Consider the following 14,121-nt stretch of genomic DNA (forward strand, 5'->3'; position numbering starts at 1 on the left):
TTATGTCTGTATGCACGGGCGTCGCAGCCATTATATCAGGGTGGGACAAGTCCCCCCACTTTTTGAAATGATTAGTTTAGACCCCCCCACTTTTACCATGTGGAAAGTCCGTGAATCGGTCTATCCACTCGCCGCACTCTGTAGAGCGCTGTGTCAGTGCTTCACTATCAAATCCATTCCACTTGCTTATTGAGAGAATGCCCAAATCAATGAAACTCCGTACCATGTTTTCCCTGCTACTTTGTACCAAGGCAGATTCTCCCATAGCGCGCGCATGTTCAAGGAGTGTTGTCATAGTTGGACAGCTCAGATCTGTTATATGAAGCGATGCCGGTAGAAGAGGTAAGGCACACACACCAAATGTTCAGGACATTGTTAATACAGCGAAAATCAAAGCTGACGATCTCTTGGTTTGATATGTTTTCTCCCCCAGACAACATGGATATAAGAACATTGTTTTCGAAGAAGAGGAAAGTAAGTAATGAGCTGGTAGCAGTTAATCAGTTAACAGTGATGGCGGCAAAAGCGTCTCGCTTCTGGAGAGGAGTTTCGTCTTTATGTCATGATAGAGAGATACAAATACTGAATAGTTCAGATGAGAAAAGGCATCGAAATGCCAGGTTACTAGTATTTATCATGTAAACAGGGAACATGAATAACCCGATCTCTCTGTGCTCATGTAAACACCATGATGTACTGTAGAGACGCAGTCAGTGTGTTTGACTGGAGCCTCAGTTCGATAAGAGATTATTTTCTGAGTTCTTTAACTTCGGTACTCTCTCTCAAAATGGTAATGTGCATTATGTTTTAATTATACTTCTTATCATTCAGAAGCTTTTTGTGTGTGTTTATGTTTTACTGAGTGCTTATAGGCAATTTCCATCCCAGTATTCAGTTAACTATTTATTTTCTGTGCACATTACATAGACTAGCTCATATTTTACCTACTGCTTGGGACTTTGAGTCTTCAAAATGTCCAAGGTCACAGACTGGGACTTACTTTAGAGTCAGTTGTATTTACATTCAGTATGACTTGTTATGATTCAATGTGAAAGAGTATACTGCTCAATAAATAATGATCACTTCACCACCTCTCTTGACATCTAGGCGCTTGAGAGTGAGTCAGAGGCAGAACCACAGAACACAGGGACAGTGGAGAGAGGTCCGTTGCTGAGGTGAGTGGTGAAAGGGAAATGACAGTTTAGAGTAAATTGTGATGTGGACTCTCATCCCAGAATGTTAAGGAAATCAGTGGGGATATTGAACAGGAAGCATTTCAGTCAAGGGTCATCATATGGCCAATATAGACAGAAAAGCAACATTTAAGTCAATGATACCATTCCTAGGTGAACTTAACATCTGTATGGAGTCAGATCAGTCTCAATATTAATAAATGCTCACAGAAGGATTCACAAATGTATTTTAAGATTTATATATAAATGACTCTCCACAACAATATCTCTGTTCGTGCTTCGTTGACATAAAGCTGGCAATATCCTTGATCTCATATTCTCAAGGAACTGCGCTACTTCTAACCTCTCTGTAAACCCGCTCCACACATCCGATCACTTCTTCATTTCATTCTCTCTACCCCTTTCCAAACATAACAAACTAATCTCTTCTCATCCTGCACTTGTCCGCCGTAACCTTCGCTCCCTCTCCCCCTCTACCTTTGCCTCGTCGGTGCTCTCAGCCCTCCCTTCCTCTGACTCGTTCCAACTCCTGCCACCAAACTCTGCTGCAGAAACTCTCCTCTCTACTCTCTCATCCTCTCTGGACTCTCTCTGTCCTCTCACATCTCGGCAGGCTCGTCAGTCCCCTCCTGCTCCCTGGCTAAATGATGCACTGCGTGCTAATAGAACCGTCCTTAGGGCAGCAGAGCGGAAACGGTGGAAATCCAAACACCGTGACGACCTCCTAACCTATCAGGTTCTCCTCTCCTCTTTCTCTGCTTCGATCTCTCAGGCAAAAAGCACTTTCTTTCAAGATAAGATCCAATCTTCCTATTCCAATCCTAAAAAACTATTTTCCATCTTCTCCACCCTCTTGGACCCTCCAAAAGCCCCTCCCCCCTCCTCACTTCTGTCAAGCGACTTTGTTACCCACTTTGAAAAAAAGGTTGATGATATTCGCTCTTCTTTTTCTGACTCACCTTTACTCACCGCTGGGTCACCAGACCTTCCTTCCACCAACACACTAACCTCCTTTTCCCCTCTCTCTCCAAGTGAGGTTCTTACCCTCATTACTTCTGCCCGCCCTACCACCTGTCCTCTGGACCCTATCCCTTCAAACCTCCTTCAGACTATCGCTCCTGATATTCTACCGTTTCTCACCCATTTCATCAACACTTTTCTAACTTCTGGTCACTTTCCAAACAGTCTCAAGGAGGCAAGAGTAAACCCTCTCCTAAAGAAACCTACTCTCAACCCGTCTGATGTTATAAACTACAGGCCTGTCTCTCTCCTCCCGTTCCTGTCTAAATCACTTGAACGCGCTGTCTTTAAACAACTCTCCTGTTATCTCAATCAGAACAACCTTCTGGATCCGCACCAGTCTGGTTTCAAAGCAGGTCACTCCACAGAAACTGCTCTCATTGCTGTCACGGAGGAACTGCACACTGCCAAAACTGCATCCCTCTCCTCTGTCATCATCCTGTTGGACCTGTCTGCTGCATTCGACACGGTGAATCATCAGATCCTCCTTCGCACTCTCCAAAAACATGGAGTTTCAGGCTCTGCTCTTTCCCTCCTCACCTCATACCTGAAAGACCGTACCTACAGGGTGACTTGGAGAGGGTCTGAGTCCGACCCTTGTCAATTAACTACAGGGGTCCCTCAGGGCTCTGTTCTTGGTCCCCTCCTCTTCTCCCTGTACACAAACTCGCTCGGATCAGTCATTAGCCCGCATGGTTTTTCTTACCACTGTTACGCTGATGACACCCAATTAATTCTGTCCTTTCCCCGCTCAGAGACCCAGGTCGTTGCACGCATCTCTGCTTGTCTAGCTGACATCTCTCAGTGGATGTCTGCTCACCACCTCAAGCTCAACCTTGACAAGACTGAGCTGCTCTACCTCCCGGGAAAAGATTGTCCCACTCTTGACCTAACAATCAACATCGGCACCTCAGTTGTTTCCCCGACTCAGACTGCAAGGAATCTGGGTGTGATCCTAGATAACAACCTGTCCTTCACTGCAAACATCGCTGCTACAACCCGTTGCTGCAGATACACGCTTTACAACATCAGGAAGATACGTCACCAGCTGACACAGAAAGCGACTCAGGTTCTGGTCCAGGCTCTCGTCATCTCACGCCTAGACTACTGTAACTCCCTCCTGGCTGGTCTACCTGCATGTGCCATCCGACCTCTGCAGCTCATCCAGAATGCAGCGGCTCGTCTGGTCTTCAACCTTCCTAAATTTTCCCACACCACTCCGCTCCTCCGCTCCCTTCACTGGCTTCCGGTAACTGCTAGAATCCACTTCAAGACACTGGTACTTGCTTACCATGCTGCGAATGGATCTGGCCCTTCCTACATCCAGGACATGGTTAAACCGTACACCCCAGCGCGTGCACTACGCTCTGCATCAGCCAAACGACTCGCTGCGCCCTCGCTGCGAGGGGGACCCAAGTTCCCATCGGCAAAAACACGTGGGTTTGCTGTCCTGGCTCCAAGATGGTGGATTGAGCTCCCCATTGACATCAGGACGGCAGATAGCTTGCACATCTTCCGGCGCAAACTGAAAACTCATCTCTTTCGACTCCACTTCGAGCGATAGAACTATTAACAAAGCACTTTTATACTAATAAAGGACTGGCTTACCTAAAGCCAGTTGAGTAGCACTTGAAATGTTTGGCTCTATGAAACCTGATGTACTTATATGATTCTGTTTTCTTCAAGGTTATGTCTTCCTGGTCGAATGTACTTATTGTAAGTCGCTTTGGACAAAAGCATCAGCTAAATGCAATGTAATGTAATGTAATAAGTCGAGCCATGCGTCACGCCTCTTTTAAACATCACTGAACATTGGCTGAAATCAACTCCGGAGAATACATCACTCAGTGTACCCTCGGTTATAGCTCCTCCAGAGAGACTCCTCTCTCCTCTACATCTTTGTACCCTCGGTTACGGCTCCTCCAGACAGCCTCCTCAATAATCGATCCTCGACAAGCCTTTAGAAAAATGTGTTTTCCTTAGAGACGGTGCGCCGACATCCGTTTCTGGGTCGCTGACGGACGACCTGGGAGTCTGGGAGGCGAAAATGATAGAAATGACAAACGGCTCATTTCCGAGGACTCGCGCGCGTCTGCTTGACGCCGGGACGACCGGCTGCCATCCCCGACAGGCACACGGACGCGAGGGCCCGCTCATCACTGCGCGCACATCTGCGACCGCAGTTTTAATTATTATTATTTTACATTCAGAGTACGCAATATTTGTTTTTATTTAAATGGTCGCTGTTTAAAAAAAAGGCAATGATATAGTAATAAATGATTGCCGTGTCTCCGCCAAGAGACCCCGACTAATCATAGCTTGCCATCTTTTAAAACCTCCATGATGTTACTGTGAATGAGGTGATGGGAAAAACTTAGGAGAAGAAGAATGTAAACAATTTGCATTGTGCTTGATATCGACTATCTTGATTTGCAAAGCCAAAATTAAATTAGAATATATGACTGACCTTTCCTTTGTTTCGCAGTCCCACCTAGCAGCACCCTCATAATTCCTCTTCTCTTTGTTTAATGTACTGTGTTCCTATTGTCCAACTTCACGAAACAAGTAAACATTTTCATATTTGGCAGAAAACGGCATAAAACTATTGTCTTTTTATGAGAATGTTGAGAGACAGAGTCAGTTGTTCTCCTCTACAAGGTACCCAATCCCTGTAAGAATGTACCAAACCTCTGCATTCTGTTGGCTTCAATGGTAAACTGCTGAGTTAGATGGTTCCCTGAGGGGGAGGGGCTACACATTCTTTACGTTAGTCAGGTATAAAAGGAAAGGGTTAAACCAGGTAGATATCAGTTCACCAGCAACAGCACATCTACAGCCAACATGAGCAACACCGGCATGAACATGAGGGGCAAGGTACTTTCAGAAGTCTTTTTGTGATAAGCAGAAATAACTGTTTGCAATGTCCATTTGTACCTTGCTAATCTATTTCTAACCATTACAATTCCCTTCTTTCAGATCACCTTCTACGAGGAGAAGAACTTCCAGGGTCGTTCTTATGAGTGCATGAATGACTGCTCTGACATGTCCTCCTCCCTGAGCAGGAGCCAGTCCTGCAGGGTGGAGAGCGGCTGCTTCATGGTCTACGATCGCAACAACTACATGGGAAACCAGTACTTCATGAGGAGGGGCGAGTACTCCGACTGCATGAGCATGATGGGAATGAGGGACTGCATCAAGTCTTGCCGTATGATCCCCATGGTGGGTATAAAACTGTAATCGTACGATTCTACTATGGGTGACCACCCCACAACGGTTTACATGAAATCATTAATTTATAATTCTTCTCCCCAAAGCAGCACAGAGGCCAGTACAGGATGAAGATCTATGAGAACGAGAACTTCGGTGGTCAGAGTCACGAGATGATGGAGGACTGTGACAACATCATGGACCATTACCGCATGAACGAGTGCCAGTCCTGCAACGTGATGGATGGTCACTGGCTGATGTACGAGCAGCCCCAGTTCAGAGGCAAGATGATGTACATGAGGCCCGGAGAGTACAGGAACTTCAGAGACATGGGCATGAGCGGCCAGAGGTTCATGAGCATGAGGCGTATCACCGATTCCTGCTAAATGTTCACTGAATGTTTCCTGAATTTATAAAATGTCAAATAAAAAATTAACCTTGAATGTGACTTTTGTCATGATTATTGTCCAACTGTTATAATCACACATTATTCATTGAAATTAATTATATAAGATTTATTTGACAGTAGGCAACTATTAGCAATGAAAATGTTGATCCTAACATGTTTTATATCTGATGAGAAATGTGTTGCAAGATTGACAACAACAACAAACAGAGAATGCCTAACAATTGATATTGGATGACAGATTAATACATTAGGTTGATGATATGTGACAAAACTTTGGGTAAATAAATAAAAAAGAGATTATTACGTTTTTAAACCAAGGTATTATTTGTATTTAGTAAACTTGTCATGGTTTTAGATTTATGTTGCAATGTTATGGTTTTATTTTGACATTGTGTTCTCCCTTTGTCTGGTCTTCCTTCCTGTGTTTTCCCTCCTATGTCTGATTGTCTCATTGTGTTCACCTGTTGCAAACTGTTGACCCCGCTCCACTCTGGCAGGAGGCTGCGCTCCATCAGGACCAAAACCTCTCTCCACCTGAACAGTTTCTTCCCCTCTGCTCCTGGCCTCATCAACAAGGCCCAGGACCCCCACTGAAACTGACTTTTATCCACCGCAGAAAAAACTTTATGCATTACATTAATGCACATAACATAATGCGAACAACATCTTGTTATTTTTTAAATGTTGCACATTTCTTCTCCACAACTTTTAAATCAGCACAGCTCTCCACTTTAAATACAGCATATAGTATTTGTCATATGTTAATGTTGTACATTTGTTATAAAAGTGTTACAATTCTTTTTTTTAAATAGCTGTAATAACAGTCCTATTTGTATTTGATTTGCTACGTATTCTTTTTTCTGTGTCTTTGTATGAACCATTTACACCAAAGCAAATTCCTCGTATGTGTAAACCTACTTTGTAATAAAAACGATTCTGACTATTACATAATTCAATCACAATTCACTTCTTCATTTCTCAAGGTATGGCTTCAGTATTTAAGGGTTTCAAATATTGAGTGAACACCTGTACGTACGGGTGTAACGGTTCACAGAATTCACGGTTCCGTACGTACCTCGGTTTGGGGGTCACGGTTCGGTACGGGTTCGGTACAACAAGAAAAAGCAAAAAAAAACTCCCAAATGCATAATTCCAGGTTTGTTGTTATTTATTTTTTAACAGTAGTGCAAGTTTCAGTATAAAAATAAGGAACTCTAACATTTTGAATAATTAACTGTATTACACAGTTCACACAGTTCACACACACACACACACACATTATCTATCTATCTATCTATAGTGGCTGATGTCAAACAAAAAGGTTTCATCAAGCTGTAAAACTGAAAAGAATGTCTTGAAAATATTACAAAATACCGCCCCCCTGGATTATATATGTGTAATGGATACTGCCCTGAGTGACAGACTTTTTTCCACTCATAAAAAAGGCGTATTCGTCGTGTGACTGCATGTGCCGAACCGTGACGTCCGAACCGTAACGTCAAGGGTACTATGACTATGCTTGCACGTCATGGTACCATAGCACCTCCAAGGCACTAAAAATAAAACTTCAAACATCGCAAAATAAACTGGTCAGACAACTGCTTGACCTTTCATCTAGAACCCACCTCACCTCTGCCCACTTTGACAACCTAGGATGGCTTAGAGTAGACGACAGAGTACAGCTACTTGCAATGGGCCTGGTCTACAAGATCCACTACACCTCTATGGTACCCATGTACATGTCAAAATTCTTCCCAAAGGTCAAGGAATACCATGATCATAACACCAGAGGGAGCTCCACAAATCATGTGAAACCCAGATTTGGCACAAAAAAGGGGGAATACACGTTTCGCAATTATGCCACATCAAGGTGGAACGCTCTTCCCACAACTGTAAAGGAAAGTAAAACTATACTTACCTTCAAAACCTCTCTTAAAGAGCACCTTCGGGGGAGAGCATTGCAAAACTGGCCCCGGTAATGGTACAAATCTCAACCTGTCGTTCAATGGACAGCTTCCCCCCCCCCCCATCTATGTATATACTCGCATTTTAGACTCTGTTACTAACTGTATATCTGTAGACTTGGTATGTCTTAAATGTCCGGTTAGGATGTAATAGAACGAAATCTAAAATGAAAATTGTAAATAAGCAATCTGTATGTAAAAAAACCACCTGTATGTAATTGTAAATAAGCCATCTGTATGTCAAATATGTCTTAAATGACATGATGAATTGGAAATGGGGGACCCTGATGTAAACAAGACGAAAGTCTTTCTCTGGTCTGCATCCCCTTAACAATTGTATGTTTTGAGCTGTACTGTACTGTACCCAATATACAAGCTGTTAATAAACTTTTCAATCAATCAATCAATCAACGTCCGAACCGTGACGTCAGAACCGTGACGGTTTGGGACGAGTACGGATACCGTTACACCCCTACCTGTACGTCATATTGAAGAAAATCTGATTAGAGATGCAATTGTGGTCAGCACATTATGAAGCTTAAAACCAATCGAGGTAGAAAGTGTTATCTTATGTTGTTCAAGCCACTTAGTAAGATTTTAGACATTAATTATTACTCTTGACTTCTGGTTAAATGTCAGGGGAATGCAGCTATTACAATTCAGTGTTTTTGTTCCCAACTCAAATAATCAAGCATTTTGAATTTAACATTACATTAACCCTGATTCCTTCAACTCGCCCTCAACACAATGTTGCCTCTGGCTCATATGGGTATTACAGTTATTTATATCCATCAGAGGTGGGAGTAAGTCCTACATGTGCAAGTCATGAGCAAGTCTCAAGTCTTGACCTACAAGTATCAAGCAAGTCCCAAGTCACTGTGGTGAGAGTCAAGCAAGTCAAGTCAAGCCATTGCTCAGGTCAAGCAAGTCAAGTCAAGTCATACGAAATTCTGATGAATAAGCCCAGTTTCCGCATTTAAATCAGTTAAAAGACAGTGGTGATGAAAATGGATTCAACCCACACTATGATCTTCATTACATACACAGTTAATCATTTAAAATCTAATTTAGACCGATGAAAATCATATTAGATTAATATTAACCCTGGAACTGCAGACAATATAGCTAGGACCAGGGTTCATGCACTTTTTCACCAATAATTTTCAAGGACTTTTCCATGACTTCTCCATGACCTTTACCTAATGTTCCATGACCAAAGAAAATTACTCTTTCTCAGCGGTACCACTGAAAATTGTTTATTTTAACATGGAACAGGAAAATAAGGTCTGCATATGAAACATGTTGTGCCTATCTAAAACAAATCAAATAGGCTTACTAGCTTCTAGCTAAAAGCAACTAAAATCTCTCACCAGCAAAATACCTCAACAGTTAAATGCCATTTTACGTTTCATTACTATACGATACAGTATTTATTATAATTATAGTATTACTATTTAGGCGATTAGATAACATATCAATTATATTTGATGCAACTTTAGTTACATTTCCATGACTTTTCCAAAACTTTGGGAAAAATATTGTTTTCCATAACTTTTCCAGGGCCTGGAATTAGCATTTTGAATTTCCATGACTTTTCCAGGTTTTTAATGACCGTAAGAATCCTGTTCAATCAAAAAGTCTGTTCAAAAAGGCAGAATTCCATGGTAAGAAAATCATATATGGCATTTGCCATTACACATATTTAATTTACATTTCTATTAACACTAGAACCGCCAACAGCGTCAGCACCTACATAGATATCATTTTCAAATCATTTAATTTGATCCTCTTCATAATTTCCTTATAAACGAAGTAGGATGATTTAAAACTCAGTTAATTGAGTTAATTTTGAAATTGCTTCAGTTTATCATCATAACAGATCAAAAAGTTCAGATTCATTTTACAATAAATCAAGGAATGATGCACTTCTACAAACAAAAACTAAATAATGAAAACATTTAAACAAACTACTAAAAGTAGATGAACTACATTATTCAAAAGTGTACAGTAACTTCTGATAATAACACAGGGGAAATAAACGAGGTATCTCTTTTCCTCTCTCTCTCTCGCTCTCTTCCTCTCCTGACAGCGCGTCAGTATCAGGGTTAGTCAAAATGAATCCCTTGGCGGTTCTAGCATTAATTTACTGTTTTGTCTTCTCTTTGCAATGCTTAATCGATTTGAAACCAAGTCTAACGTAGCTTAAACTTAACGTTAGCTTTCTAGCTAACACAACACATTCACGTAGCCTACCTTTCTCTGTGGGTTTTTTTGTAGTGACGAATGAAGTTGGATGTTGTGGTGGTTATGTCACCGATCTTTATGCTGCAGACCCTGCATACCACTGTTCTTTTCTTATTAGCGTCATCGACAAAATAATCCTTGAATCCAAACTTCACAATTTTTGGAGTAACGCTAGCCGCTGCCATGTTAACTGACACTCCTGCTAGTGATGTGTCGGTCGCGAACGAGCCGGCTCAAAGAGCCGGTTCTTTTAAGTGAACGACGGGAGCCAGCTCTCGCCCGCGAACGAGCCATTTTTTTTGCGGAGGGATCTAGATCGGCATGAAGGCACATTATGCAATGTGCACATTATCCGGCTTATTACATGGCCACATTCTCAACAAAGTAACGACATGACTCCCAATATTAATTGAAATGCTTTTATGGATTTAGAAAATTATTTTATTGATTTAAAAAATAGTTTTATGTATTGATTTAAATTGACATGCATCCGCTAAGAAAAATAGTCCGTTGTTACTGTTTGAACTAACGTAGCAACGGCAGGAACTGCTTCGATAGCGTTTTTGAGGAGCTTTTTGATTACAGATTTGAAAACATCGTTGCTTGCTTTAAAAGTAGCAAAATTCATTATGTCAAACCTTGGAAAGTATCTAGATATCCCTGCCCTAATGCAAAAGTAACTGGCAAATGAATAGGCCTATGTGTCGCCGTTTGATGTCTATGTCTGGACCGCTGCGTAAAAAGGAGGGTTTCTGCCCCTCTTCTTACTTCTATAAGAATAAAACACGGAGGACGGAGATCTCTTTTTCTCCCCCTCTTCTGACAGCCCAGCAGCTGATCTCAAAGCACGCTCCCCTCTCCTGCAGGGGGGCGTGGTCAGCTGCAGCTCACAGAATCAGCCCCCTTCAAAAACAGCGCTGGAAAGAGCAAATAGAGCGAAATGAGGCATGGCTAAAATGCAGGATCTGTTTGGTATTTTGAAAAAAAACTATATTTATATAGTTTATATAGGTCGATACAGTAGCCCCTTTTTTAAAATAGTTTTTATAAGTGTTGCTATCTGTTTTGTGTAGCGTGGTTCTACAAGCAAGTCAATGCATTCATTGGGTGGTATCAGAGAGTTACACGGGTCAATAAATGCAATGTAAACAATTGGCCACAGCAAATCATTTATATTAAACATGTAATTTTTACTTTAGAATACTTCAGTACAAAGGATGTATTGAATAATTTAAGTGATATGTGTACATACATAAATCATTAGTCAAAACAGGGCTACATTTGATTGAATTAAAAGGTATAATATGTGGTAAACTGAAGAGCCGTTTGGGAGCCGAAAGAGCCGGCTCTTCTTGGTGAGCCGAGCCAAATGATCCGGCTCACCAAGAAGAGCCGGAATTCCCATCACGTCCTGCTGTCTAGTGGGTTACCAGGTTTGCTTGCATAGCGCTATAATCACCCAATCACGTTTTTCGAAAAAACTAAACGTAATATCTCAATACAAAAACAAACGCAAATATTTAATTTTAAACAGTCAAGTCCTTTCAAGTCATCTATCTCAAGCTTAAGTCAAGTCTCAAGTCATGAATACCAAGTCAAAGTCAAGTCAAGTCTTTTATCAATGTTAGTCAAGCAAGTCTCAAGTCAACAAATGTGCAACTCGAGTCTGACTCGAGTCAAGTCATGTGACTCAAGTCCCCACCTCTGATATCCATTGACCATTTGCCATACTATCTTGTTTTCTTTCGTATAGCACTTTGCAACATTGCTATATTAATACAATAATAGCATTAATATTAATAGAAAGAACACATTTTTTGTTGGGAATAAATTCAATGTATGGCCATTACATCAACCTCTGATATTTGTAATATCGAGGAGACTCGAACATCAGGACTTACCTATTTAAAGTGGACCTATCATGCTATATTTGAAACATATATTGTAGGGCCATACCTATATAAAACGTGTCTGTATAGTTTTTTTTTCAAAATACCAAACAGATCATGCATTTTAGCCATGCCTCATTTAGCTCTATTTGCTCTTTTCCAGCACTGTTTTTGCAAGAGCTGATTCTGCTTTTATGGCAGACTACAGCGCCACTTACAGGCCTGGCATATGTACTACAGCGTCTCCAGCGCTTTCGAGCGGTCTCTCATTCCCCTGATAGGTGGAGAGTTGCCCATATAGGCGGAGCTCCACTTTTGTGACGTCAGAACAATTCAAATAATAATCAGCTACGTTGCAGCCCCGTTTATAGAGATTTGGGTATGGAGGAAAAGAGAGAGGGTTGTGTTTTCTGACACTTGGTGATTTCCCTGACACACCGGGGACACATATTCATGTATAAAAGATGTACAAAAGTGCATTTTGCATGATAGGTCCCCTTTAAGTTGAAAATTGAACTTAGAGCAGATGTAACACACAAAACTACAGTTCAACATTAACAATACTAGGGATGCTCCGATCGATCGGTCACCGATCGAGATCGGCCGATACTCACTCTCTACCGATCGATCGGTGCTCTCTAAACATGCCGATCGCGAGAGCCGATCGCATGACTTAAAATACATGACACCTTTCTCTGTGTGCGGCAAAACAAGCTCGCCAAAATGGCTTCACCGGTCTGGCATTATTTTAAGGTGTCCGAAAAAGACAGTAAAATAGCGGTATGCAACGTGTGTGAAGCAGAAATCCTGCAGCTCCGCCCGCCGGACCGGTAAGCGGAGCGAAACACACAAGAGTTAGACCTAACACACTTAGCTATTGTATCTACCTCTGGGACAAGCTAAACTAGTTATTATAAATATATGTATTCTTCACTGTCGGGTCACTCATTACTAGATCAGTGAGCTGCATGAGATACTGACAGGCTGTCAGGAGAGGGAGAGAGGGGGGGAGAGAGAGAGGGAGAGAGGAAAAGAGAGCGCTTCCGCTCATTTCTCCCGTGTTATTATCCAAAGTGAATGTAAACTTGAATAATGTACATAATTTGAATGTAATAATTAAGTTGATTGTTGTTTTTGGAAGCTCCAGTGAATGAGCCCCATTAACTGAGTTTAAACATCACTTTAAATGGAAGATTTAAAGTGATGTTTAAATCTTCCATTTAGGCCCCGCCCACTCGATCGGATCGGCGATCGGTATCGGCCGATACTGATTCCGGCGATCGGCCCCAAAATTGGCGATCGGAGCATCCCATAACAATACTCTTGTTTCACAGTTAGGTGCCATGCCATTGTTTCAACTGTCCATTATTATGAAACCCCAATAAACCCCAGAAAAGCTCACATTAAACCGAAAGCCATTTTGTTCTACACCAAGTTATCGCTAGAACAAATAGCCATTGCTACAACGGCCCATTGTTCTTGAAAAACTCACTCTGATACAAACAGAGTATGTTTGATGACTTGGATATTCGTGTATTTTTTTCCAGTTTCATCATCTGCTTCTACTTCTACATTCAGAGTACGCAATCTTTGTTTTTGTTAAAATGGTCGGCGTTTCAAAAAAGGCAATGATAAAGTAATACATGATTGCCGTGTCTCCGCCAAGAGACCCCCGACTAATCATAGCTTGCCGTCTTTTAAAACCTCCATGATGTTATTGTGAATGAGGTGATGGGAAAAACTTAGAAGAAGAATGTAAACAATTTGCTCAGAAGCATTGTGCTTGATATCGACTATTTTGATTTGAAAAGTCAGAATAAAAAAAAAATATATATGACTGACCTTTCCTTTGTTTCGCAGTCCCACCTAGCAGCACCCTCATAATTCCTCTTCTCTTTGTTAAAATGTCTGTGTTCCTATTGTCCAACTTCACGAAACAAGTCAAATGTGTCATACAGTGGGGCAAAAAAATATTTAGTCAACCACCAATTGTGCAAGTTCTCCCACTTAAAAAGATGAGAGGCCTGTAATTTTCATCCTAGGTACACTTCAACTATGAGAGACAAAATGAGAAGAAAAAAAAAAATGCAGAAAATCACATTGTCTGATTTTTAAAGAAATAATTTGCAAATGGAAAATAAGTATTTGGTCAATAACAACAGTACATCTCAATACTTTGTTATATACCCTTTGTT

General features: G+C 41.3%; 2 protein-coding genes across 2 annotated transcripts in view; one reads left to right on the forward strand and one right to left on the reverse strand.

Annotated features, from left to right (window-relative positions):
• si:dkey-91i10.2 (uncharacterized protein LOC555224 homolog) overlaps positions 1-14,121 on the reverse strand; it is a 225,780-nt gene that overhangs the window by 136,014 nt on the left and 75,645 nt on the right.
• LOC117538145 (gamma-crystallin M2-like) lies at positions 5,036-5,829 on the forward strand. Its single transcript, XM_034203691.1, has 3 exons — positions 5,036-5,087; positions 5,190-5,432; positions 5,531-5,829. The coding sequence occupies exons 1-3, from the start codon at positions 5,055-5,057 to the stop codon at positions 5,804-5,806; spliced, it is 552 nt and encodes a 183-aa protein (XP_034059582.1). The 5' UTR covers positions 5,036-5,054; the 3' UTR covers positions 5,807-5,829.

This window comes from Gymnodraco acuticeps, unplaced genomic scaffold (genome assembly GCF_902827175.1).
Source record: "Gymnodraco acuticeps unplaced genomic scaffold, fGymAcu1.1, whole genome shotgun sequence".
Lineage (NCBI taxonomy): Eukaryota > Metazoa > Chordata > Actinopteri > Perciformes > Bathydraconidae > Gymnodraco > Gymnodraco acuticeps.

Excerpts from the sequence above, each read along its gene's own strand:
- LOC117538145 (XM_034203691.1), top strand. The coding sequence starts at position 5,055 with ATGAGCAACACCGGCATGAACATGAGGGGCAAG. Across the intron at positions 5,088-5,189 it reads GCATGAACATGAGGGGCAAG|ATCACCTTCTACGAGGAGAA; the intron begins GTACTTTCAGAA and ends CCCTTCTTTCAG. Across the intron at positions 5,433-5,530 it reads CTTGCCGTATGATCCCCATG|CACAGAGGCCAGTACAGGAT; the intron begins GTGGGTATAAAA and ends TCCCCAAAGCAG.